This window comes from Mya arenaria, chromosome 7 (genome assembly GCF_026914265.1).
Source record: "Mya arenaria isolate MELC-2E11 chromosome 7, ASM2691426v1".
NCBI classification, from domain to species: domain Eukaryota; kingdom Metazoa; phylum Mollusca; class Bivalvia; order Myida; family Myidae; genus Mya; species Mya arenaria.
This window is the reverse complement of record NC_069128.1, coordinates 12,716,767-12,744,402: the sequence shown is the minus strand read 5'-3', so window position 1 is coordinate 12,744,402 and position 27,636 is coordinate 12,716,767. Positions and strand designations below refer to the sequence as shown.

General features: G+C 37.2%; 3 protein-coding genes and 1 pseudogene across 3 annotated transcripts in view; 3 read left to right on the top strand and 1 right to left on the bottom strand.

The window, feature by feature from the left end:
• LOC128240238 (ATP-citrate synthase-like) overlaps window positions 1–3,004 on the top strand; it is a 51,127-nt gene extending 48,123 nt beyond the window's left edge. Inside the window, exon 27 of the mRNA XM_052956772.1 lies at window positions 30–3,004. Within this exon, the coding sequence (XP_052812732.1) occupies window positions 30–133 (104 nt within the window). The 3' untranslated portion in view covers window positions 134–3,004. The remainder of the gene's footprint in view (window positions 1–29) is intronic.
• Window positions 3,005–11,265: 8,261 nt separating this feature from the next.
• Window positions 11,266–13,967, bottom strand: LOC128240924 (uncharacterized). The gene is made up of 2 exons (XM_052957918.1): window positions 13,636–13,967; window positions 11,266–12,511 (listed from the first exon to the last, which is right to left on the bottom strand). The coding sequence occupies exons 1-2, from the start codon at window positions 13,965–13,967 to the stop codon at window positions 11,266–11,268; spliced, it is 1,578 nt and encodes a 525-aa protein (XP_052813878.1).
• A 996-nt stretch (window positions 13,968–14,963) lies between these two features.
• LOC128240923 (ATP-citrate synthase-like) lies at window positions 14,964–20,350 on the top strand (annotated as a pseudogene).
• A 3,770-nt stretch (window positions 20,351–24,120) lies between these two features.
• Window positions 24,121–26,145, top strand: LOC128240922 (uncharacterized protein K02A2.6-like). Its single transcript, XM_052957917.1, has one exon. It carries the CDS (start codon window positions 24,121–24,123, stop codon window positions 26,143–26,145), a length of 2,025 nt encoding a protein of 674 aa, XP_052813877.1.
• Window positions 26,146–27,636: the final 1,491 nt, after the last annotated feature.

Below are 27,636 nucleotides of genomic sequence, written 5' to 3'. Positions count from 1 at the left end.
CATCAACATATTTTAACTCATTTTGTCAGGCCATTTCCTGGACCAGAAGCGCTTGAAGCAAGGATTATACAGACATCCGTGGGACGACATTTCCTACGTCATGCCTGAACAGTTTGGGGAGGAGCAGCAGTAGTTATCTCCCTTTTCTGTTGTCTAATACTGTGTAACAGTAGGCAGGAATTGTGTCCCATAGTTCACTGTGACAGAGTTGTCTGTCTTGTCATAATAATATTAACAAAATAGATGGGAGTTGTGTCTGTTAGTTAACGGTGACAGAGTTGTCTGTCTTATGTAACACTATTTATGTTTGCAATGGTGGACGCAGTGTTGTCCCTTAGTAAACTGTCACAGAGTTGTATATTGTGTGTAACAATATTGATTTATTGATTTATTGTGAAGGTGTGTGCCCCTCGAAGAAACGTTGTGTAAGTAAGGTTATTTTGTGCGAAATAATTAAAATTCTTTGGTATGGTGTTAGACTGTATAAGAATGAAGGTTGTGCTAGCGTTGTGCTTTAGATTTAACATGAAAACAATTGTCCATGTTTTATTTATGCAAACTATTTTAAGGTATTGTTATTTATTGGTAATGCGTGGGATTTGTTTGGTGTTTAATAATGTAGTTTGTATACTGAAGGCAAAATTTGCTTTAGACATTTTAAAGTGTCACACAGAAGTTTATGAAGATATGCCAAAAATGTCAAGATTATACTGTCTAGTAGGCTATCTGCTGAAATAAACTAATAATAAAATGTCCATGTTATGTTTTAAACAATGTGTTAGTGATATTGTTAAACTTTATGGTATTTGAATCAATTTACATGATGTTGGCATAATATTTGTTGCACTCTTTAACATACCTTTATATGTATGAATGCTGCCATAATTTAAGTATCACCACCTTCTACTGAGGTATTTGTTATGCTTATCGTTAGTTAGGCTATCACCGTTAGTTTCAAATGGTTTCACGGTTTGTTCATAATAAGAATCTCCCTTCATGTTAAAGACTTTTAGCTTGTCTGTTTTTCAAAGGAAGAACATCTAGGTATTGTCATTGGTGATGTGTACCTTGTCCATAGCTAAAAAAAGCGTTAAAGATATGAAACTGTGTACTTCTGTTGCAGATCAGGAAAGACCTGCTCATAACACGGGCTTTAATTGTTATTCAATTGTTTGCCTTTTTTGACTGAAAAACAGCATGACAAGTATAATAAGCGTTGGCTCCACTCCGTAGCACTCTTGTTTACAGGAATTATTCCTCCTTGGTTTGTGAACAAAAGCAAGTGCAATACATGTGTATTATTCTTAAGTCCACTTTATTGAGTGTATGTAAAGCAGTAGCAGGTTTGTTTGTTTCCCCGCCACCATATTCTCACATTCTCTCTTGGCATCTTCACTTCAATATATTCAATGGGAAACATTTAGCATCTGTTTAATATATTCCCATACCCAAACACTACTTGCAAAGTAAAGAGTACTCAGTCTTTTGCAAGCATATGTTTTATCAATGTTAACTTCATTTACAGAGGGCCATTTAACAATTATGTATACTCGCACATAAAACTCTTAATTTTGTCAATGTTTAAGCTGATTTATACCACACAACATGATCAAAATCTGTTCTCTTCATATGCATTTTTCATTACAGTATAATGTTTGTGCTTAATGCAGTTATATTTTAAAACTTGTGAGCAAGTGCAAGGCGTAGCAACGCAATGGAGTCAAATGACTTAGTTATTATTGGTGCAAATATACCTTGATTCAACGCAATGATGTCAAATGACGCAATGATGTCAAATGACGATGTTATAATTGGTGCAAACAAAAAAGGATTCAGCGTTGAAATAAATATAGTACTTGTTCTAGTAAAATTTCGACTAAAGTATAATAAATAAAAATTAAAACCTTTGCATAATAACACCCGTTATACAACTCCAGTAAGGAGAGACCTTTCATGCATATTTGTAGGGGTTTGAGGCACAATACAACCATAGTTTTACCGGCTTTATTATAATACGTTTGAGCCATTTGTATTAGTTTGTTCAATTTTCTTTTTTTGCACATAACACTTAGGTAATACGTTGACGAATCATATGTATGTGCTTATTCACTATTGTTTTACGTTCTGTTAGTGTATTTTGTTTTCTATTCAGTAGCTTGTCATGTAATGACAATATTTTTTGTGCTATGTTTTATCTTGTCTCTCATATTTAAAGACATTCCAATGTGAACATTGCTATCCATGATTTATGATGACTTATTTATCAAACAGGCTTTCTTTGGATGTGAATTTCTTACACCATTAGCATTGCAATATAATTGTTTTACAATGTTTGTGCTACTTCCCTTTCACTGTCATGGGACATTGTTCTGTTTATACAGCAGCATTATACCGCTGTATTACAATTCGTGTGTATGCATTTGCATATTAATAATTCGACAAGTCTGACTATAATTTACGTTGGGTGTGAAAACTCATTTGTTCCATTGCAAAGCTAAGTTTTCAAGTTTGTTTACCTTTAATTGATGCCAAATTGTTTATAAATTTTTCAATGATACTACATATAACGAGTGCACAATATTTCGATTAAGGATAGTGTAATGTTAATACATTGTATTTTATTAAAGGAAATTACGGTATCCAATGTACGCGTACGCTTGTCAATAAAATGAGACTTTGATAGTAATGTTAAATTCTTATCCCTGCATTCTGACCTAAATTGTGTTGGTACCATTCGTTTGAATTAGAAAATAAATGACCGTCATAGTATTTTTGCTGTTTATTTTGACTGAAATCCGGCATCTGGTAACTTAATGTTTAATCTACAGAATAACTACTAAAGTAACATGATCAGATTCAATCCTCTTTCGTGTGGATTTTTAACAATAATACAAACATCGCTCAAAATATTGTGCACATGATATAAGTCAGCTTATGTGTAGCTTATTATGTTCATATCAAACATTGGGTTTTATATTAGATAGGAATAAAACATAAAACACCACAGCGTATTTTTGTTACTGTATGAAACGAGAGCGGTCACTGGAGTGTGATAAATGCCCCAACATCTCGCTTTCTGAGCCAGAAAACGTATTTAAATATAAAAACAGATAAAAAAATGCTAAATTGATACATACGAAATGCTACATGCAGGAATGGGTCATGGAGAAGTTATGAAGTAGGAAGCAAATATGGCGTTATAGTTTCATGGAACTGAAATTTAAAATGGCGATGTTCACGGCGTAGCATATTTTTAAGGCACATGAGTACTTTAAAGATAAATAAAGTCTGCTTTTGTAAAACATATTTCATGTGAAGCTAAAAGCGGCCGATATTTTACCATCTTTAGATTTCTAAATCATTGTCCCAACAAAGAAAATATACAATGATTTTTAAGGTGTTTCTTAAACATTTGCTTTTATAGTTTTGGCCATAGTCTCGTTTAAAATAGGACTTCTTTCATTTTCTATGCATATTTTTTTAAAGAAAAAGGTGCATTTATCAAGGATTGTAAGGTACCGCCTTGGAACGGTCAGTTAAATGTTAATTTACTTGGGGTTTGAACCAGTTAACGTGTACAAACCTAACTCTTATCCCAACATTCCTAAATAAAGAAATAAAGTAAAAGGTAAATCTTAAAGTATGCATTAACTTGAGGAAACTTAATGATAAAACTATTAATAATAAACTTATAGGTTGAAATTAGAAATTAGAGATCATTAGCTCATTATGGTGTCCTAATTGAGAGGCAAAGAGAATATTCCTCTTAAATCCAAGATTTTGTGGCCATCTTTTCTAACTTTGATTTAACGCACAAGGTACTGGACCATTCTATTCTTAGGTTACGTTTTTGCCCATAAAGCATGTCACTTGTAGTTATTCACACGAAACACATTTCTATTGAAAATCACGCAAGTAAATTAATACTTATGTGAAAAACTTAAGTCCTATAACTCTGCTTATAGGAATTTTATTGTACTAACTCCGATCAATTTTATTGATATATACTGCTCTACACTATCATTTCAAAATAAAACTCCCTTGGCCGGAATTAATAAAACATCTTCAGTCAAAATAGATTTTGATAGGAAAAACAAGTATTTAATGCAGTTACATCCCATATGTCTATGACATAATTCAATTCAATTAGGCTATTCATTACACAAACTAATTTTATTGATTCAACATATTTTAAGTAGTTGGTTCACAGTCACCTTTTTAGACGTCAATATGAATTAATGAGAAAAAAAACATCAGTATTTAATGTATAAGGAAATTAAAGTTATCTTTGAATACGATAGTAATAGTAACATTCCCCATATTTTTTAAAATTATTGACACAAATGAGATATCATGTTACAGGTTAAGAATTGAAACTTAGCGATATGGAAGAAATCGCATTGACAGAAATCTAACATATTAAATATGCGAGGTTGCAAGTAAATATTATTTCAAAACGTTTAATATTTATGCAAAAACACACATTTGCATACAGTTTTTTGTAAACATACAACCACATACAATTGTTCTCATTGATGTAAATATACATAGTTATGCACGAAATAAAGGCCACACTTCTGGAATGTAGTAATGAAGACACGTTAAATAATCTTAGCATCAACAGAAGTTATTTAATTGCATATGCAAATTTAATTCCCTGTTATCAAATATCACGTGCTCACAAGCTTCTGATATCATTTGATACTAGAGATTGAATGCTTGTTAATCACGTGTGTAAACCTTTAACTCAATAACCTTAACACTTATCACACATTTTTTTCCGATCTAGCACACATGTGAATATCTCCATGTTATCTAAATAGCATAAACACTAATCACTGGCGATTGTCACATTCTTGCCATTATCAATTTATTCAATTTCACACTGCAGCACACTACTTTACGTCTTTTATCCTATTATTTTTTGTGAATGTTTGTTAACATGTCGCTGCCATCTTTGTTTCATTATTAATTTGGATATACTTTAACTCAAACACTGACAGTTCATTACTTTTCCCGCAAACAATCAGTCTGTGTGTTTGTCTTGTGAACCATAGTGCACAAGGATTGTTAAGTCCATCTGTCTTATCGGCCAGTGTTGACAGTTTGTGTTTTCCCTCCTTGTCAACCTGAGTCACTCTATGGGATTGAAAAGAACAGACAAACACGTGTCCACCGTCACTCACACACACCGAAGAAAGCCAGTCAAAGTCAGTGTCATGAAGAGTTGACAAGATGTTCTCCCTTGTGTCAATAGTTATAAGCATGTTTTCACTAGAGGCAATTATGTAGAGTTTTGTGCCATCTTTGCTGACTGTGAATCTGTACACAGAATAGTCAGCACTTTTGAATACATGGATTCTTTCCATTATCTAACCTGACATGGTGTAATGGTATATAGCGGTGTGGGAACCTATATATAGGTTGCCACTATAGTGAGAAATGCCAAGACAAGCATGTTGAAATGACAGTTTCCTTGTGATAGTCAGAATAGTGCCTGTACATGTAATAAAGTGTAAACCTGCGAAACCAAGAGTTACCGCAACTTCATTCCCAGCAATGTAACACATATGATATGGTTTGGCATGCAGGTCACATGTAGCGGTCACTTTATACCGGGAGTTTAGTAGCTTTACTTTGCTGTTGATGTAGTCGGTGATTAGGATCTCTCCTCCAGGCAGCTCACATATACCAGTTATATAACATTTCAATTCACCACTTTGCATTTGAACAATGGATTGTGATCTATTTTTTACCTTAAAACATGACGTGTAGGTAATTCCCCAAGTGTGTTAACTCCAGCAAGGATCTGTTCAATCCTGGGATCACAGTGGAATGTTAGGATTGTGTCTGGTATGTTTGACCGTTCCTGTAGCAGGCTTTCTGCCTCTCTGATCTTGTCCTTGCATTTCCTGTACGCTATGTAAGAAGTGTTATTTAGTTGGGATTGGATGGCTTCTAGTGACTTGATTTCAGCAAGAATTTTCTTTCCAGCAACTTTAAGAGATTGTTTGTTCTGTTGTCTTTTCTCAGTCAATCCCTGAAGTTTGGATGATGTCAGTCTAACATTGGAAGGAAACTGCTTGAATTCGGTTGAGCTTTTAACCTTTCCAGCTATGTCAGGTATGTGCTTAATACTCTGACACATTCTGAAAGAAGTTACGTATTTCAATATTTGTATTTTAAAATATTATAATTGAGCATGTTATTTGGCAGCTCATTTGACTATTGTTCTTATACAATTCATAAAATGCAACGATTTTGCAGTTAGTTTTCTTTGGACAGGTTGTAGCCATTACAGGGAGCAGTTCATACCTGTTCGGGATTTTTTCCAAAAAGATGTTGATGTTTATCAAACCTTTATTTATTTGATCACAATAACTCCACGTTTTAAAATATATTTATTTACATTGATGGACATGTATTTCTTAAAGTTTCATTGTATTAATGTGTAGGATAAAACTTGTAATTTTATCCTTAAAAGTGTTGATTCTTAGAGGATTTTTTTTATCTACATGGATATTAAATATTATAAACTTGTCAGTGCTTGTATTTGTTTCTAACATGTATCCTTTTCAGTTAAGTAAAGTTATTTCAAGTCCATTATATTACTTTTGCTTACCTATGAGTGAGAGACACACAAAGACAGCACCCCAGTTCATCATGGTCCTCACAGAGAGTATACAGCTTCTTGTTCTTTTTTCAGTTCATAGAATGGGGGTCATTATAGTTGCACCTGTGACACAAGGGCAGATGTTCAGGCAGATGAACACATAAATTGTCTGAGCAATAATTTTTGAAGCTTTGTCCAAATTAGGTCATAATGTGCATTGGCATAAGATCTCCGAGGAGTTTGATAACCTGCAGTTACTCGAGAGTTATTATCAAAATTACCTCAAATCAGTCTTGTCCGCTCAATAACTTCAGAAGCCTTTGTCCAATTATCAGCAAATTTGGTCGGAATGTGCATGGGTATAATATCTTGGACAATTTTAATAACCAGCCATATCGCTCGAGTAGCCCTTTACTTATAGACATGACCTCAAACCAGTCTTGTTTGATCAAAAGCTTGATAAGCCTTTATCTATTTATCACAAAATTTGTTTAGAATGTATTTTGCATAACATTTGGTTACGTTTCCTTAATTGTATATTTGTCTTCAATTCTAACTAATTTCAGGGTTTCTTACAAATATAAATCAAAAGAACACGAATTCGACCCTAAAATCCACGACTCATGTTCATGCTTCAGCAATAAAACGTATCAATGATATAAATCAACAAAGAGTCTTTCTCTTCAATTTTCTGTTTCAGTGTAAAGTTCAGGCCCTGAATTTAGACAACTAAAAGTCTGACACTTTAACCTTCTGTTTCAGGATAAAGTGTGGGTCCTGCATATAAACCTACTAATAGTATGACATTCAACCTTCTATCTCAGGAAAAGGTGCGCGGTCTGCATTTAAAAAAAAATGAGAGTCTGACACTTCAACCTTCTGTTTCTTTGTAAAGTACTGGCCCTGCATATAAACTAACTTAGAGACTTGCACTTCAATCTTCTGTTTCAGGGTAAAGTGCAGGCACTGCAAATAAACCAACTTAGAGTTTGACACTTAAACTTTCTGTTTCAGGGTAAAGTGCAGGCCCTGCATTTAAACCAATCAAGAGTCTGACACTTAAACCTTCTGTTTCAGGGTTAAATTAAGGCTCTGCATTTAAACCAACTAAAAGTCGGACACTTCAATCTTCTGTTTCAGGATAAATTTTGGGCTCTGCATTGAAACCAACATAGAGTCTGACACTTCAATCAACTGTTTCAGGGTAAAGTGCGAGCCCTGCATTTAAACCAACTAAGAGTCTGACACTTCAACCTTCTGTTTCAGGGTTAAGTGCGGTTCCTGCATTTAAACCAACTAAGAGTCTGACACTTCAACCTTCTGTTTCAGGGATAAGTGCGGGTCCTGCATTTAAACCAACTAAGAGTCTGACACTTTAACCTTTAGTTTTATGGTTAAGTGCGAGCCCTGCATTTACACCAACTAAAAGTCTGACACTTCAATCTTCTGTTTCAGGGTAAAGTGCGGGCCCTGCATTTAAAACAACTAAGTGGCTGACACTTCAAGCATCTATGAGTCTGACACGTCAATCTTCTGTTTCAGGGTAAAGTGCGGGCCCTGCATTTAAAACAACTAAGCGTCTGACACTTCAAGCATCTATGAGTCTGACACTTCAATCTTCTGTTTCAGGGTAAAGTGCGGGCCCTGCCTTTTAACCAACTAAGAGTCTGAAATTCAATCTTCTGTTTCAGAGTATAGTAGGGGCCCTGCGTGAGTACTAACAACTACTGATTGAGAGCAATAAGAATATCTACGTTCGTCGAGCTGGACCCAACTTCCAAGAAGGGTTGAGAATTATGAGAGACCTTGGTAATTCAGTTTTTAAGGTTCATGGCATTAATTAATTACTTACCTGAATTAGAATTAAGAGTTTATATAGTGTTACACTGAGGTCAATGTTTTGATGTAACCTGGGCGCGGCTCAGCTACCATGAAGGGCTCAGAATTATGAGAGAACTGGGTAAATACAGTTTAAATGATTACAAGACCTCAGGGCATTACTGCTTTAACACCTTAAGTAAATAAACTCCTAATGGCAATATGGTTGTTACATTGCCGGGGGTCGTCTCAGCAGGAATCCTAAGAATTATTTCGTATGTAAGAGAGGTTTTCAACAGTAGAACTACAGTGTTGCTACAGTGTTTACAGTTGCTACATTTACTTTTACCCTTCATTATGATAACATATTTTAACATAAACAAATACAAAGAAGCTCAAACATTTGATCCGTTTATAAAAAGGAATTTCGACAAATATAAAAAGTTTTTTTTTATTCTCAACCTTTACAAGTGGTGACCACAAACAGAAGTTTTACTGGGGTCACAAAGAGGTTCTGGTTCCCGTCTACAAGAACATGGGTGACTGTATGAAGAAATGTACGGTATTAGTGGTACTAATTTTTACCCCCTGGTTTTTCTCATATTCTATTTGCCTGCGCCCTATCTTCGATAGCGTCTTGTACACAGTGGTTTACGGAAAATTTTGACAAAAATGTTCTTAAACTCCCAATTTGTAACCTTACAGGTCCAGTTCGGACATGCTGGATCATGTGCTAATGCGGACGCTGATACGGCTGATGCTAAAACATAGCACTGCAGGAGGCCGGTGCACGTGTACCGAAAAGTTTCGATGAGCTAGGCAACCTCAGTAGGATTTAAGCATATTTTTTTAGTTGGGGAGAGGGGAGTCTAAGTATAGTAATAGCTTTGGTTATTGCATTTTTTGTTTAAATCCAGGTGATAATAAAACAAACATAAGGATACTTGAATGCAATTTGGTACACATGTAGCCAGAGGGACTTATTGAGAGGCAAAGAACAAGTTCCTCTGTCTGAGCTTAATATAAACCCAGGATTTCTTGTTCATCTTTTCTAGCTTTGATTTCTCGCAGAGGACACTGTACCACATTTGAGGGATGTAATATTCACCGTATTCACACGAAACACACATTTCTACTGAATATACTTGAAAGTAAATTTGGTTCCATAACTCGGGCTATAAGAATTTATTGAACAAGCATTCACTCAATTTCATTTATACATACAATAGTCAACATAAAACTACCTTGGCTAAAATGCATCGAACATCTTCAGACAAAGTATTGTTTGGTAAGCATTAAGATTATTTAATGCAGTTAGGCTCATTCGTCTATAACATAATTAAAATCAATTCGGCTATTACCTCACTTCTTTAATGCAATACAAGTTCATTAATTCCACATACTTAAAGCACTTGTCTCGCACTTTAAAAAGTGTAGAATCTAAATAAAGAAACCATTTATAATATTAGTACAAAAATGCATATGCTGACTACAATATTTTGACCTCATTACGGTGGAGTAACTACGTATATCATTAAGACCAATTTTGACTGTGCACGGCAATAAATATACATACAATTGAAAACACACAATTACATTCAGTCTTTTGTAAACATAAAACCTTATTCCACTGTTTACATAGATTCTCATAGTTATTTAATAGGGTAGACACATGTTATAATCTTAGCATCACCAGAAGTTATACAATTACATCATATACACAATTAATTCCCTGTTGTTATATAAAATTTATCTCTTATTCACAAGGTTCTGATATTAATTTATACTGGTCAGCGGAATATCTTGGACATTTTCAATGAACGTTATTTTCATGTGAAATCCTGTGCATTAAGCCATATATTGGATTGTCCTAATCACAAATAATAGGATCTTCTGTGTACAGATATGACAAATAATGATATTGTGTTGTACCCAGTCACAAATGATGGGATATCCTGTGTGTAACATCAAACACTATTTCTCCACCCCAGGACTCATGTGCATATCTTTATAAAAATACAATAATGTATATATACATACTCATCGCACAATATTTCTTCACAAGCAAATATGTCCATGTAAACGCCCTAATCTTAACACTCATCACTGGCGATTATCACATTCTTGCCATTATAAGTTATTTCAACTTTACACTACAGCTCACTTCTATCTCATGAACATTTTCCATGTTTTAAATTGCCACCATGACGACCATATTGGAAGACAAATTTTACTCTCCTTTTCTCTGAATACATATTTGATAAATATGTGTGCAAATATGATGTTTTCCACACACTTGTTTCTTTTAACAATTATCCCTCTCAATATATTCTGTTCATTGCATAGTCAATTATACAAAGTTTATTGAACAAAATGCCTCCGGCTCATACACAAACACAAGATCATACAGTGATAATGGCATGTAATGATTTCAAAACATAACTGCCATCAAATATTTTCTTCCTTAAAATGCATAATATATCATAAAACATTACTTAGTAATATATAATCAAAGTATTCATACTTGTACGCTATTCTCGATAGTATTTTAGAGAAATTTTCACATTTTCTTTTCTTTTTCTAGTTACCTAACTGTCAAACAGTCGGTGTTACTTTAGCTACATGTATTCATTTTGTTTTTTCCCATTTACTCATTATTATTGTTTGCCGAATGAAGTAACGTGCTGCTAAGTGCTGCTACCATCGTTGTTTTCATTATTAATTTGTATTTACTTTAACTCAAACACTGATAAGTCATTGCCGTGCCCTCCAACAATCAGTCTGTGTGTTTGCCTTGTGAACCATATTGCATAAGAATTGTTAAGTCCATCTGCCTATATGGCCAGTGTGGCCAGTTTGTGTTTGCCCTCCTTGTCCACCTGGGTCACATTGCTTGACAAATGTGAACAGACAAACACATGTCCACTGTCACTCACACACACTGAAATAGGCCAGTCAAAGTCAGGGTCCTGAAGAGTTGACAGAATTTTCCCACTTGTGTTAATAGTTACAAGCTTCTTGTGAGTAGAGGCAGGTATGAAGATTGTTGTGCCGTCTCTACTGACTGTGAATTTGTTTACTGTTAAGATGACACTTTTGTCTTCATAGATCTTTCCCATTAGCTGGCCTGACATGGTGTAATGATAGATTGCTGTATGGGAACCTACATAGAGGTTACCACTGTGGTGAGAAATACCAGCACAAAAATGTTGAAATGAGAGATTCCTTGTAACAGTCATTGTTCTGTCTTTGAGTGTAATAAAGTGTACACTTTTGTCACAGAGAGATACTGCAGCTTCATTTCCAGCAATGTGACAAATATGATTTGGTTGTACAGGAAAGTCACATGTAGCGGTCACCTGGTACTGGGAGTCCAGCAGCTTTACTTTGTTGTTTTTGAAGTCGGTGATGAGGATCTCTCCTCCAGGCAGCTCACATATACCTCCTAAACCACATCCTTCTACATCACTTTGCATTTTAACAATGGACTTTGATATGTTTTTCACCTTAAAAACATGACTTAGCGGAAAGTATTTCCAGGTATTTTTACATGGGAACGCTATGGTTTCCCCGAGTGTGTTCAATCCAGATAGTAACTGTTCAATCTTTGGATCAGAGTGGAATGTGAGGATTGTGTCAGGTTTAACAGATAATTCCTGTATCAGGCTTTCTGCCTCTCTCATCTTGTCCTTACATTTTCTGTATGCTATGTATGAGGTGTCATCTTGTTGGGATTGAATGGCTTCTAGAAATGTTCTTAGTTTGTCATGGAGTTGGGTACATTTATCAATGTCCTCTTGCAGAAATTCATCTACATCATGGAGCTGGTCTTGTAAGATTGTGTTTGTCTTGGTCTCTAATTCATCAAATGTGTCATTCAATTTCTTCCTCAGTGACTTGATTTCAGCAAGTATTTTCTTCCCAGCATCTTTTAGAGATTGTTTGTTCTGTAGTGTTTTATCAGACAGTGACTGAAGCTTGGATGATGTCAGCCTAACATTGAAAGGAAACTGCTTGAATTCTGTTGTGCTTTTAACCTTTCCAGCTATGTCAGGTATGTGCTTGATACTCTGACACATTCTGAAAGGAGTAAACAATAGGTATGTATTTTTTTTAATAAGGTTTACATTGGAAGCTTATTTTATTGCTGTGTATACAATTCATATTATGCTAAAAAGTTGAAAAAATGTAAGCCTAATAAGAAATATTGCCAAGGATATACAAAATAAACTTCTAACGAGTGGTGCCTATTCAGGGCCTTCACTGAATTAATTTTAATACCACCTCTTCACAAAGTGAAGTTGGGCTGTTTACGAAATCTCCTGAGTTGTCACATCTTGCCAACGATTCGTCAGTCATTCATGTCGGATTTTTATATGATTTAGTAAAATTGACCAGCATAGCATGAGAATGTATTGTGCGGACACTTCTTGTCACTCCCTTCAAGGACAAGGTCACAGCAACATTCGAAGTTTGGTTTGCGGTCGATGTCCTTTTTGTGGGGTCCACACATTTTTTGGTTGGATTTTATAATTACTTTTCGGAAATGACCGGCATAGCATGGGGATATGTTGCTCGTGATCGGTCCATATCTTTCTCATTCATGGCGGTATTTTAAAATTATTTGGCAGATGTATCCACCATATTATGAGGACGTGTCACACAGAAAAATCGGCATCTCTACCTTGGAGGTCAATGACACAGCAACCTTCTGAATTAAGTTTGTTTTGCTATATAAGCCTTACTGATGAGAGTCTGAGTCACATGACAGCTGTTATTAGTTGGAGGAATTCAAATATTAATATGAAAAACTACAAAAACAAGCTCAGTAGCAAAAAGTTTAAACATAAACCCCGTTTATTGTCATTTAGCCATTTAGGGTGTTGGGTTTTTTTTTTTAAAAAGTACTCTCAAAAAAGGTGTGCAACTTGTATCATTATATCAAATAATCTTTTAAAACATTGATACACATTACTTTATGCTTCATTTTAGTAATGTGAAGGTGAATTGATAAACATTAGCACACGATACTTTTAAAAGCGGAAGTGTTGGTTCAGACGGTCAAATTTCAAGGAAAAATATTATATACTTGTAAGGGTCGATTGGGGGATTGGGTATTTGTTTGTTTGTTAAGTATCCTTGTAATGTATTTCAGGTAAGATTTACATAAATATATCAAAGTTGAAAGTGGTATTTTGGCTTACCTATGAGTGAGAGACACACAAACATAGCACACCAGTTCATCATGGTCCTCACAGAGCATATCAAGCTTCTTGTCACCATGTTTGTCACATATCTCTATCGGGCTATGTCCTGCATACCCCAACCATTTGCTCAAATCTTGCTTTCCAAGCACTGAATGTTTCCTAAACAGTTTGTTATGGTGCGCTACACAAATGTTGCAGTAATGTTTCCTGCACTCACCACAGCAGAACTGTGCTTCATTGTTTAATCCATCATCTTTACATGGAGAGCAGGCAAAGTCATGAATCAAATCAGAAGTTTGATACACAGAGGAGCTTAAGTTAGAAGCCATACCTCTTTGAAGGAAATGTCATAGTTCAGTTTCATTTTATGCATATTTTGAAAAAATTCTATTCATTCAACATTTGTTTTCGAACATCGAATACCGATTTTGACATTCGAATTCCAAACGTTTGATCGAATATTCGAATATTCGTTTGCATCCCTAATATTTTCACTTGTCTGACAATAATGTTATAAACTAGAACAAGTTGTTTCTAACCATAAGTTATAAATATTGATATCATCAACAAGAAAGTGGTCTACAGTTTGTCACCTGAGTGTAAATTGGTACACTGCTATCAAAGGTAATCTGATAAAAAAGGTCTATACATGAATGAATACTTCATTATCGTAACATATCAAGATTTATATGAAAAACTATATGTCAATTTTACATTTTATTTATGATACAATAACAGTACCCAGTACTTTTATGCAGTAAAAGTTCAGTTCATTTTCTCATGAACTGCTTTTTCTCATCACTGATGTAGCATTTTTTTAACATTGTTTACCCAGTGCCATTAAACCGGGTTTAAGTTTAAACTTTTTACATAAATATTTAATAAAACTACGTTCCTTGTAATCTACTATGGAAATATAAAAGAGCTGCACAAAGTTTGTTGGATGTTTTTCAGTGACTTGATTTTATATAGCTTTTTTGCATATATATTGACCAGGAAATGACTCTCAATATGTTTGAGGCAACACTTCAAAGGTCAAAGCAATGGTCAAGAATTTTATGTTTGGCTACTAACCCTTGACCAATTGATGACTTGGCTAAAAAAGATGGTCCCTTGTGTCATCCCTATCTTGATTAGTATATGAGCCAGTCATGAAATTCATCAAACATGTTGACAAGCATGTGAGAATGTTTGAACATAGAGCCATGGAATACAACAAAACAACATTGATTAAATGTTAAACAAAATTACAAAATTACAAAATGGGAACAACAATTTTTGTATTTCTGGTAACATTTCGTAAATGTCTCTTCTTTTGTTTCCAGGGAAGAATACGACCAGCTTGTAGCAGATGGGACAATCCAGCCCTGCCCGGAAGAGGCCCCACCAACTGTACCCATGGACTATGCCTGGGCTACTGTAAGCTAATATCTAGGAGTCCTGTATTTTGTTTGAAATATGATGAATTATCTTTTTGATAACTGTTTTTGCCTATGATCATCTATTTCCACACATTTCAAGTGCTTGTATTATATTTAAACCATGGGCTAAGTTACACTTTGTACTAACTCCATTTAAGGCTGTTATGTCATTATAGGAACTCGAATTGATCCGTAAGCCAGCATCGTTAATGACAAGTATATGTGATGAACGAGGCCAGGTGCTGCTGTACGCAGGAATCCCAATCACCGATATCTTCAAGGAGGACATGGGCATTGGGGGCGTGCTGAGTCTGCTCTGGTTCCAGAGAAGGTATACATGGTTTGTTTCTTTGGGGGAGGGGTAAGAGGGAGGAGGGTAGTGGGGAAACAGGTAATGAAAGAAGGTTTTTAGGTATTACTGGTAGATTTTAGAATGTAGTGTAAAAATAGTCAAAGAACTATTATTTCCTTTAGGCTATACGTATAAATAGATATAGAAATCTTACATCTTAATGCTATTAACATATTTCCTTATTATTTATCAGTGATAGGTAACCTGTTAATGTTGTCAAACGTGGATCTGCGTTTTCAGGTCTCGTCGTTTGTTCCTATGATTTTATATTTATTTCTAAGTTTTCCCTGCTACACCACGAAGTTTATCAAGTTTATTCTACTATTTGATATGTACTTCTCAGGTTACCTCGCTAAGCCACCAAGTTTATCGAGATGTGTTTGATGGTTACGGCTGATCACGGGCCCGCAGTTTCCGGAGCCCATAATACAATTGTCTGCGCCCGTGCGGGCAAGGATCTTGTCTCCTGTCTCACATCTAGGTTTCTTACCATTGTAAGCTATAGACGGACTAATTATAAAACATTTTAATCGCTGATGGAGTCAATTTGATATAACTGGCTTTAGATAACAGTCCAATATTCTATACTATGATTGGAAACAAGTAAAACACCATTTAATAAGTAGAAATCCATGTACTGAATTTGTCATGCAGTTTAAAATGAAGCTAAAACCTAAGAATGTGTCTGATGGTATGGTAAAGATAGAGCCTTAAATACATATGATTGCAACAAATGTTACTTCACATTTTGCCCTAACAAGGTGACCGATTTGGAGGAGCGCTTGGTGCGGCTGCGAAACAGTTCAGCGGTGCCGTAGACAGTGGACTGATCCCCATGGAGTTTGTAAATGGCATGCGCAAAAAAGGCAAACTTATCATGGGCATTGGCCACAGGGTCAAGTCGGTAAGTTCCGTTTGGGGCTGTTCATTACTTTGGTTCGATCCTGTGTAGTGAAGCCATAGACAGTTGGTTGATACCCCTGGAATTTGTTAACAATATGAGAAAAAAGCACAAACTAATCTTGGGCATTGGCCACAGGGTAAAGTAAGTAAGTTGAGGTGGGGAAATGTTCATTTCTCTAGTCAAATTATGTTCAGAGCTACGATAGACAGTAGGCCTGTGGAAATTATTAATTATATGATGACTTATAAAAAGGCATCAGGCACAGGGTCAAGACAACCTTGAAGATTACTGAAATTATGTCTACATGTCTCTGTTTGATAAAGACAAAATTATAATGAATTCTGAGCACCATTGAAAAGTGCTAAGAATCCTTAATATACCGGTAGGGTGACTTTTATGTCCAATTCTAGTATTAAACAAGAGATGTTTGTCAAACATTATGCCCCCCCCCCTGAGCGCCATGTTGTCAGGATTATATGGACAATTGAATGAAATATGCGGGGACCGAAATGACAGCTGATTTGTTGCCGTTAAGGCAGTTTTAAGATTATGACCATTAAAGTGTGAGGATAGAGTGAGTTATGACCATGACCTTCGACTCTATTAACTCAAAATCCAGAGTCATCAGCTGGTCACCAGAAACCTAAATGTCAAGTTTGAGGGCCATGGGTGCAGGCATTGTCAAGTTACCACTCAGACAACCTTTTATCATTCAAGGTCACTGTGACCTTGACGTTTGGCCCAATGACCGTAAAATCAATAGGGACCATCTTCTGGCCAGGCCCAACCTCCAAGTCAAGTTTGAGGGCTATGGGTGCAGGCATTGTCGAGTTATCACTCGGATAACCTTTTACCATTCAAGGTCACTGTGACCTTGACCTTTGGCCCAATGACCCCTAAAATCAATAGGGACCATCTTCTGGCCAGGCCCAACCTCCAAGTCAAGTTTGAGGGACATGGGTGCAGGCATTGTCGAGTTATCACTCTGACAACCTTTTACCTTTCCAGGTCACTTTGACCTTGACCTTTGGCCAGATGACCCCCAAAAACCATAGGGGTTATCTCCTGGTCAGGCCAATTCTCCAAGTCAAGTTTGAGGGCCATGGGTGCAGGCATTGTCGAGTTATCACTCGGATAACCTTTTACTATTCCAGGTCACTGTGACCTTGACCTTTGGCCCAATGATCCCTAAAATCAAAAGGGACCATCTTCTGGCCAGGCCCAACCTCCAAGTCAAGTTTGAGGGACATGGGTGCAGGCATTGTCGAGTTATCACTCTGACAACCTTTTACCATTCCAGGTCACTGTGACCTTGAACTTTGGCCAGATGACCCCCAAAAACCATAGGGGTTATCACCTGGTCAGGCCAATTCTCCAAGTCAAGTTTGAGGCCCATGGGTGCAGGCATTGTCGAGTTATCACTCGGACAACCTTTTACCATTCAAGGTACATGTGACCTTGGCCTTTGGTCCAATGACCCCCAAAAACAATAGGGGTCATCTACTGGTCAGGCCCAACCTCCAAGTCAAGTTTGAGGGCCATGGGTGCAGGCAATGTCAAGTTATCACTTGGACAACCTTTTACCATTCAAGTTCACTGTGACCTTGACCTTTGGCCTGATGACCCCCCAAAACATAAGGGGTCATGTACTGGTCAGGCCCAACCTCCAAGTCAAGTTTGAGGGCCATGGGTGCAGGCATTGTCAAGTTATCACACGGAAAACCTCTAACCATTCAAGGTGACTGTGACCTTGACCTTTGGCTTGATGACCCCAAAAAACAATAGGGGTCATGTACTTGTCAGGCCCAATCTCCAAGTCAAGTTTGGGGGCCATGGGTGCAGGCATTGTCAAGTTATCACACGGAAAACCTCTAACCATTCAAGGTGACTGTGACCTTGACCTTTGGCCCGATGACCCCCAAAAACAATAAGGGTCTTCTACTGGTCAGGCCCAACCTCCAATTCAATTATGAGGGCCATGGGTGCAGGCATTGTCGAGTTATCACTCGGACAACTTTTTACCATTCAAGGTCACTGTGACCTTGACCTTTGGCCCGATGACCCCCAAAAACAATAGGGGTCATCTACTGGTCAGGCCCAACCTACAATTCAATGATGCGGGCCATGGGTGCAGGCATTGATGAGTTATCACTCGGACAACCTTTTACCATTCAAGGTCACTGTGAATTTGACCTTTGACCCGATGAGCCCCAAAAACAATAGGGGTCAGCTACTGGTCAGGCCCAACCTCCAAGTCAAGTTTGAGGGCCATGGGTGCAGGCATTGTCACGTTATCACTCGGACAACCTTTTATCATTCAAGGTCACTGTGACCTTGACCTTCGGCCTGATGACCCCCAAAAACAATAGGGGTCATCTACTGCTCAGGCCCAATTTCCATGTCAAGTTTGAGGGCCATGGGTGCAGGCATTGTCGAGTTATCACTCGGACAAGCTTTAAAATTATTTTAACATTAAAGGTCACTGTGACCTTGACCTTTGACCTGATGACCCCCAAAATCAATAGGGGTCATCTACTGGTCAGGCCCAACCTTCATGTGAAGTTTGATGACCATACGTCCAGGAATTGTTGAGTTAACACTCGGAGAAGCTTTGGTCTACCGACGGACCGACCGACCGACATACCGACATGCCTGTGCAAAGCAATATACCCCTCTTTTTCGAAGGGGGGCATAATAATAGTAAACTTATTGTATTTTATGCAAGATATTGATAAATGGGTTATGTCTGGAAAACATATTAACAACAAGAACAGAGATTTGCACCTTTAATGTGGTACTCTATATCTAAATACAAGTATTTTTCTACACTGTATATTTCAGATAAACAATCCTGATATGAGATTAGTTATTCTAAAGGAGTATGCCCAGAAAAGTTTCCCTGTCACCCCGATGCTTGACTATGTCATAGAGGTGGAGAGAATTACAACATCAAGGTATGTTTACAATATTAGATTTAGCTATTAGTGCTTGATTTTATTAGAAAACCTTTAATTAGACAATTTCTTACTTGAAAATGTTGTTCAGTTCTTGATAATTACGTATGCCATATGATAATGCCATTAGGTTCTTAACTGTGCCGATTAGTTCTTTATTATACCATATGGATTTGGATAATGCCATTAGATTGATACATATACCAGTCGGTTCTTGATTGTGCCATTTAGCCCTTAAGGATGATATATGGTCCCTTATTATGCCATTTAGTTCTTATATTGTGTCATTTGGTCCTTCATTGTGCCATTTAGTTTTCATTTGGTTATTGATTGTGCCATTCGGTTTATGATTATGCAATTTGTTTTTTTAATTGCGCAACTGGTTATTATTAAGCCGTTTTGTTCTAAATTATTCCCTTTGGTTATTAAACATGCCATTTAGTTGTTTATTGTGCCATATCGAACTTGATAATGCCCTTTGGTTCTAGAGTATGTCATTCAGTTCCTGAATATGCAACTAGGAACTTGAGTATGACATAAGGTATCTGAGTATGCCATTGGGTTCTTGTGTATGCCATTTAGTTCTGAAGTATGTCATTTAGTTCCTAAATATGGTACTTGAGTATGCCATGAAGTATCTGAGTATACCCCTTGGTTCTTGTGTATGCCATCTGGTTCTTGTGTATGCCATTTGGTTCTTGAGTATGTCATTTGGTTCTAAATTATGCCATTTGGTTCTTGAGAATGCCATTTGTTCCTTGTGTATGTTATTTGGTTCTTGAGAATGCCATTTTGTTCTTGTTTGTTCCACTTGGTTCTTTTGTATGTAATTTGGTTCTTGTGTATGGCATTTGATTCTTTTGTAAGTAATTTGGTTCTTGTGTACACTTGTGGTTTTTGTGTATGCCATTCAATTCTTGAGTATGCCATGTGGTTCTTGTGTATGCCATTTGGTTCTTTTGTATGTTATTTGGTTCTTGTGTATGCCATGGGGTTCTTGTGTATGTCATTTGGTTCTTGTGTATGCCATTTGGTTCTTGTGTATGCCAGGTGGTTCTTGTGTATGCCATTCAATTCTTGAGTATGCCAGGTGGTTCTTGTGTATGCCATTCAATTCTTGAGTATGCCATGTGGTTCTTGTGTATGTCATTTGGTTCTTTTGTATGTCATTTGGTTCTTGTGTATGCCATTTGATTCTTGAGTATGCCATATGGTTCTTGTATACGCCATTTGGTTCTTTTATATGCCATTTGCTTCTTGTGTATGCTATTCGGTTCTTGTATAGGTATGCCATTTGGTTCCAGTGTATGCCAATTGGTTCTTGAGTATGCCATTCAATTCTTGTGTATGCCATTTGGTTTTTGAGTATGCCATTCAGTTCTTGCGCATGGCATTTGAGTCTTGAGTATGCCTATCTAATTTATTAGTATGCCATTAATGTACTGAGTATGCAATAGTGTCCTTGAGTATGCCATTGATTTTTAGCTCGACTATTCGAAGAATAAGGAGGGCTTTACTACTCGCCCCAGCGTCGGCGTCCGGTTAAAGTTTTAGGGCAGGTTGGGATTTTCACTTATAAGTCCAATACCCTTCGTTCAATTCCCTAAATACTTCACACAGTTGTTCATGGCCATCACATAATGAGGTTATATAACTCAATAGTATCCTTTATACAAATTATAGCCCCTGATTGACTATGAAACTTAGGTTAAAGTTTTAGGGCAAGTTGGGATATTTATTAATAGCTTCTATACCCTTCATTCAATTGACTTGATACTTCACACAGTTGTTCAGGACCATCACACAATGAGGTTACATAACTCCATATGATCCTTTATACAAGTTATGGCCCCTGATTGACTTCTGAACTTAGATTGAGTTTTAGGGCAGGTTAAAGATTTAGGGCAAGTTGGGATTCTCTCTTGTAAGTCCAATACCCTTCATTCAATTGACTTAATACTTCACACAGTTGTTCAGGGTCATCACATACTGAGGTTAGATAACTCCATATTATCCTTAATACAAACTATGGCCCCTGATTGGCTTTGGAACTTAGGTTAAAGTTTTAGGGCAGGTTGGGATATTTATAGCTTCTATACCCTTCATTGAATTGACTTAATATTTCACACAGTTGTTCAAGACCATCACATAATGAGGTTAGATAACTCCATATCATCCTTTATACAAATTATGGCCCCTGGTTGACTTTGGAACTTAGGTTAAAGTTTTAGGGCAGGTTGGAATATATATTAATAACTTTTATACCCTTCATTCAATTGACTTAATACTTCGCACAATTAATGACAACCATCTTAACATAAGGTTACATAACTCCATTTAAACCCTAAATACCAATTATGGCCCTTGATTTACTTTTTATTTTTATTTCTTTTGACAAGCACATGTTTATATTCTTAACCAGATTTTCACAAAGGGAAAACAAGTTGTACGAATAACTTGTGTCATTGTTTGGGCGGGCTGGTGGGAGGGCAGCGTCAAAGTCACCTTATGTATCGAATAAATTTAGCTAGGTTTGACATCTAGTGACCAAACTTGGTATATAGGAAGAGGTAATAGAGACCTTTCATGAGATTGCGTTTGAGGCCCATAGGATCAAGGTCAAGGTCAAAGTTATTATTAATAGAAAAATGGTTGGTATTGAATATCTTAAGTAAGACATATTGTGAGCAAACTTGGTATATATAAAGAGTTTATAGAGACCTTTCATGAGATTGTTTTGGGCTTTAGAGAGTAATGGTCACTGTTTACTTTTTAATTTGATTTTTATTGCTTTTGACAGGCACAAACATCAATATTGTATTGACTTCTATGTCAAAGCGGCGTAATCGAGCGCGCTGTCTTACGACAGCTCTTGTTTTGTATGCCATTTATTTACCGCGTATGCAAATAGGCCCTTGAGCATGCCATTTTTTCCATGATTATGCCTTTTTGTATTTGATTGTGATATTTGGACCTTAATGTGTGTCGAGTCCGAAGGGCTCCACGCGTACTTTGACCAACCCAATTGCGTTCATATCCCCGATAATGACATCAACCCCGCAATTCATTCCTTATATTTACACCATTAGTTCATTATTTCATTCAAGAATTGTTAAAATAATACTTCATTTCATTTAAGAAAACCTTTCAGTAATCCGTTCTTACCCATTCTGTAAATAGAGCGACCCGACTATAACCGGAAACATTTTTTTCAAATGACGTCACAATAACGCGGGAAAAGATCAACCCTATAGTATATTCGCTGTGGTAATATGATACTACCTGGTGTTTCCCAGCCAGAGAAGCCTCTATGATAGCAGTTAATGTTTGCGATGCAATGTATTAAGACCTATATTAAATGTATAGTAAAACTCTGTGGTTTGTTGATTCTCTTTGGTACCAAGATATTACATCTGGCGACGAGGATAAAACTTTCAAAATTAATAAATTGGATTTTAATTTTGAGATGAATAACCTTTAAATTACTATCATTGCTAGTTTTGGAAAATTGGGAGAATATAGGCCAGACAAAGAAAGTGTTACAAATTATGTTGAACGATTGGAACAATTTTTCTGTGCAAATTGGACACATAATGACAAGAAGGTGTCAATGTTACTGTCAGTTATTGGTGCGGAACCATATGGTGTCTTACGGAACTTGGTTCAACCGGCGTAACCAAAAGACAAGACGTTTGAACAGTTAGTAAAGACGCTCACGGATCACTACATGCCCAAGCCGTTGGTTATTTCGGAACGTTTTAAGTTCAATAAACGTAATCAAAGGGACGGGGAAAAGTTTTGGACTATGTAGTGGCGCTAAAGAAACTGGCAACCCATTGTGAGTTCAAGGACTTCTTAAATGATGCATTGCGTGATCGGCTTGTCTGTGGATTACACTCAGAGCTGATTCAAAGAAAACTGTTGTCAGAGGACAATTTGACATTTGACAAGGTTTGCCAAATTGCAACTGCAGTGGAGATGGCTGAGAGGGACACGGCTTACTTCCAGCCACAAGGAGCGTCGGGTGTCGTTGCATCTGAATTGAACATTTTGCACAGAGGGAAATCGGCAAAACAACAGAAAGGCAGCAAACAGGCTCAACAGTGGAAAAAGGGTTCATCGAAGCGTTGCTTCCGTTGTGGAGATGGACATGATCCTGAAAAATGCCGATTCAAGGGATCGAAGTGCTATAAGTGTAAACGCAAGGGACATATAGCAAAAAGGTGTCCGTCGATCAAAGAACGGCAAACACGTTACCTCGGGGAGGAAACTTTATCAGATGAGAGCGACTTAAATAGTATATATCAGTCGTCGTCTTCGGATCCATCTGCAAGGAAAATCATAGTGATACTGATTCTAGGCGGTACCAAAGTCGATATGGATGTCGATACAGGAAGTTCTGTGTCAATAGTTCCTGCGGATATATACGAACAAGTTCTTCGCAAGTATCCATTGAGGAATACAAATGTAAAATTGAAGTCATATTCAGGAAATAGGATCGAGTTGCTTGGGAAATGCGAAGTTCCTGAGGAATATGAAAGCCAGAAATATAAGCTTTCGCTGTTAGTGGCCAAAGGAAAGCGACCAGCGCTTTTCGGTAGAAATTGGCTGGAGAAAATCCCACTCAATTGGAGAGGCATTTTCCATGTTCAGGAGAGCACAAAAGAAATTTCATTGGAGTGTGTGAAAAGGGAGTTTGAACACCTCTGGAATAATGAAAGTTAACGGAATCTACCAATTAAAGGTTTCAAGGCGCATATCAGAATAAAAGACGGAGCAAAACCTATCTTCTGTAAGGCTAGACCAGTGCCTTATGCAATTAAGGAAACGGTAGAACGAGAATTTGAGCGCATGGAAAAAGAAGGGATTGTTTACAAGGTGAAACACAGCGAATGGGCTACGCCACTGGTGGTGGTTCCAAAGCCAGATAAAGGCGTGCGAATTTGTGGAGACTACAAAGTTACAGTAAATCGCGAAATAAGTGAGGAACAGTATCCAATACCTAATACAGAGGATTTATTTGCGACATTAGCAGGAGGGCAAAAGTTCACTAAATTGGATCTGTCTCAGGCATATTCACAGCTTGAGGTAGACAAAGATTCAGAGCAATTGTTAACTGTGAACACATCAAAGGGACTTTATCGCTACTGCAGATTGGTTTACGAAATAGGTAGCAGTCCATCGATTTTTCAGTCAGTAATGGACAAAATATTGGCTGAAATTCCAAATGTGGTGTGTAGAATTGATGACATATTGATTACGGGGCCAAATGATCAATCGCATTTGACTAGTTTGAGAGAAGTTCTAAAAAGATTGAGTGAACACAACATAAAGCTGAATGAAAAGAAGTGTTCTTTTATGCAGGACGAGGTGGTGTACATGGGACATCTGGTGAACAAACACGGCGTTCAGGCCACGAAAGACAAAATCGATGCCATCAGAAACTGCCCGAAACCTGAAAATGTGAGTCAGCTGAAATCTTATTTGGGCTTAATTGGATACTACCGGTCATTTTTGCAAAATCTTGCATCACTCTTGCATCCACTTCATGGTCTCTTAAAAAAAGGAGAAAAATGGGTGTGGTCGGCAGCTTGCGACAAGGCGTTCAATGAAAGCAAGGACCTGGTAGTGAACAGTGGCTTATTGGTTCACTATGACATGAAATTGCCGCTGACGTTAGCTTGTGATTCGTCATCTTACGGCATTGGTGCAGTGTTATCGCATATTATGGAAGATGGGCAAGAGCGGCCTATTGCTTTTGCTTCTAGGACACTGACGGACAATGAGGAAAACTATAGTCAGATTCACAGAGAATCACTATCTCTAGTGTATGGTGTGAAAAAGTTTCACAAGTACTTGTACGGACGCAAGTTTACCTTGATAACCGATCACAAAAGTTTGACAACTATTTTGGGTCCGAAGAAAGGTATTCCAACTATGGCAGCAGCGCGTTTGCAGCGTTGGGCAGTTACGCTATCCGCGTATGAGTATGACATTGTGTACAGGAAATCTGCAGATCATGGAAATTGCGACTTTCTGTCACGTTTACCAGTAGCCGGTACGGACGCGTGTTACATCGAAGATGCGGGAAATGTGTCCTATGTCGAGGAAATTTCCATTTCTGCAAAAGATATTGCAGAAATAACTCGAAAGCACCCGGTGTTGAGCAAAGTGTACGAGTATACAATGAATGGTTGGCCAAACCATGTTACTGAAACGGAATTAAAATTGTATTTCAACCGGAGAAACGAATTGTCAACGGACAATGGAGTTATATTATGGGGATTACGCGTTGTTATACCGGATACTTTCAGGCAAAGAATATTAGAAGAGTTGCATGATCAACATCTGGGTATGTGCCGAATGAAGGCGGTGGCTCGAAGCTATGTTTGGTGGGAAAACATTTATAGGGACATTGAAAATATGGTACGGGCATGTGATACATGTATGTCAGTTCAAAATTCGCCATACAAAGCACCGCTTCATCCCTGGAAGTGGGCTACAAGACCATGGCAGAGAGTACACATCGACTTTGCTGAATTCAGGCAACAAAATTTCTTGGTGGTTATAGATTCATATTCCAAATGGATCGAGGTTATGCCGATGAAATTAACCACGAGTGCAAAAACCATTGAGAAATTGCGTGGACTATTCAGTACATGGGGCTTACCAGAAGAACTAGTTAGTGATAATGATCCAAGGTTTACATCTGTGGATTTCAAAGACTTCATGGGAAACAATGGTATTAGACATACTAGGTCTCCTGCCTACCATCCGAGTTCGAACGGGGCAGCCGAACGGGCGGTACAAGTTCTCAAGAAGGCTCTCAAGAAACAACTTTTTGACAAGGATTACAAGGGGAAAATGATTCACTGAATTACAGATTGGCAAAATTTCTACTGAATTATCGTAATACACCCCATTCAATCACCAAAGAATCGCCAGCAGTTTTGTTTCTAAAACGACAATTACGAAGCCGGTTGACCTTGCTTAGACCAAATAAGGAGCAAGACATTGAGAAAAAGCAGGAACGAATGAAGGACAATCATGACAGGGGTCATAAAACGTATCGCATGTTTTCTGAAGGAGAGAGCGTGCTGGTGAAAACAACATTAATCGGTGGGAGAAAATGGAAATGGCTTCCAGGAATAGTTCATAAAATAAAAGGACCAGTAATGTACTTAGTAAAAGTTGACAAAAAGATCCGTTTTTGTCATGCTGATCATTTACGTAAAAATGATGCCAACTTTCCGGAGAATTATCAACAGTCAAACAAAGAATTACCATTTGCTTGGCCTAACATGTTTGCAAGATCAATTCCGAGCGATTATAATGAGACAGAGTCAACCCAGGACAAACCACCTGAATTGAAACAATCGGATGGTGAGAAGTCGGTAATTACACCGGGCAGTGAAAACAATAACTCAACGGGCATACTGGAAGATAAACAATTAAGTGCTAGGCGTTTTCCGACACGGGAGAGAAAACCACTCGACAGGTTGACATTATAATGTTCTGTGAAATGTTATTTTAGCTGATTAGACACTTTAGGATGGAGATTAAATGTTAACAGATGTATGAATGGAATGGTGTTTGACATTAGTTAATGATATCCTAAAGTCTGTAATACTGTTTCAGTTAAAAAAATAAACATTGGATATAATTTATGAAGAATGATTAAGCTGATGCGATTTATATACTATATTAACTGTTGCAAAATTATTTCATAATTTTTCTAAAAAAAAGAGAGATAGTGTAGTATATTCGCTGTGGTAATATGATACTACCTGGTGTTTCCCAGCCAGAGAAGCCTCTATGATAGCAGTTAATGTTTGCGATGCAATGTATTAAGACCTATATTAAATGTATATTAAAACTCTGTGGTTTGTTGATTCTCTTTGGTACCAAGATATTACAAACCCCATGAAATCACTTTAAATCGTAAAATTGAAACACTTCTGGTACCAATATATTTAAAATATAATAAACTAACACTTTTGAAAATGTTGATCTATATTTTACGGGACCTGCAGACACAATACAACCAATAACAAGATCAATAGCATTCATGTATATTGTTATGCAATGAATTACGATCCGAACATATCCGAAGATGTTGCGTTCATCGATTGATGAACGCAATTGCCGAAAGCAGTGCCCCAGCGAGGATTTGAAAAGGGCAGGGTGGAATTTTGAAAAGGGCAAGCTACACGAGTCGTGTAGGAGCAATTGGGGGAGGGGTCCACCCCTGTCCCAAGTTGTTTTTTTTTTTTTTTTTTTTGGGGGGGGGGGGGGGGTCTCCCCCTAGAATTTGTTTTGTTTTCATACCGTACTCAATTTAAATTCTTTTTCATGATTTCCAGAAAT

Coding starts and splice junctions, on each gene's coding strand:
- LOC128240924 (XM_052957918.1), bottom strand. CDS start 13,967: ATGGCTTCTAACTTAAGCTCCTCTGTGTATCAAACTTCTGATTTGATT. Junction 12,512..13,635: donor TGTGTGTCTCTCACTCATAG/GTAAGCCAAAAT, acceptor TACTCCTTTCAG/AATGTGTCAGAGTATCAAGC.
- LOC128240922 (XM_052957917.1), top strand. CDS start 24,121: ATGGAAAAAGAAGGGATTGTTTACAAGGTGAAACACAGCGAATGGGCT.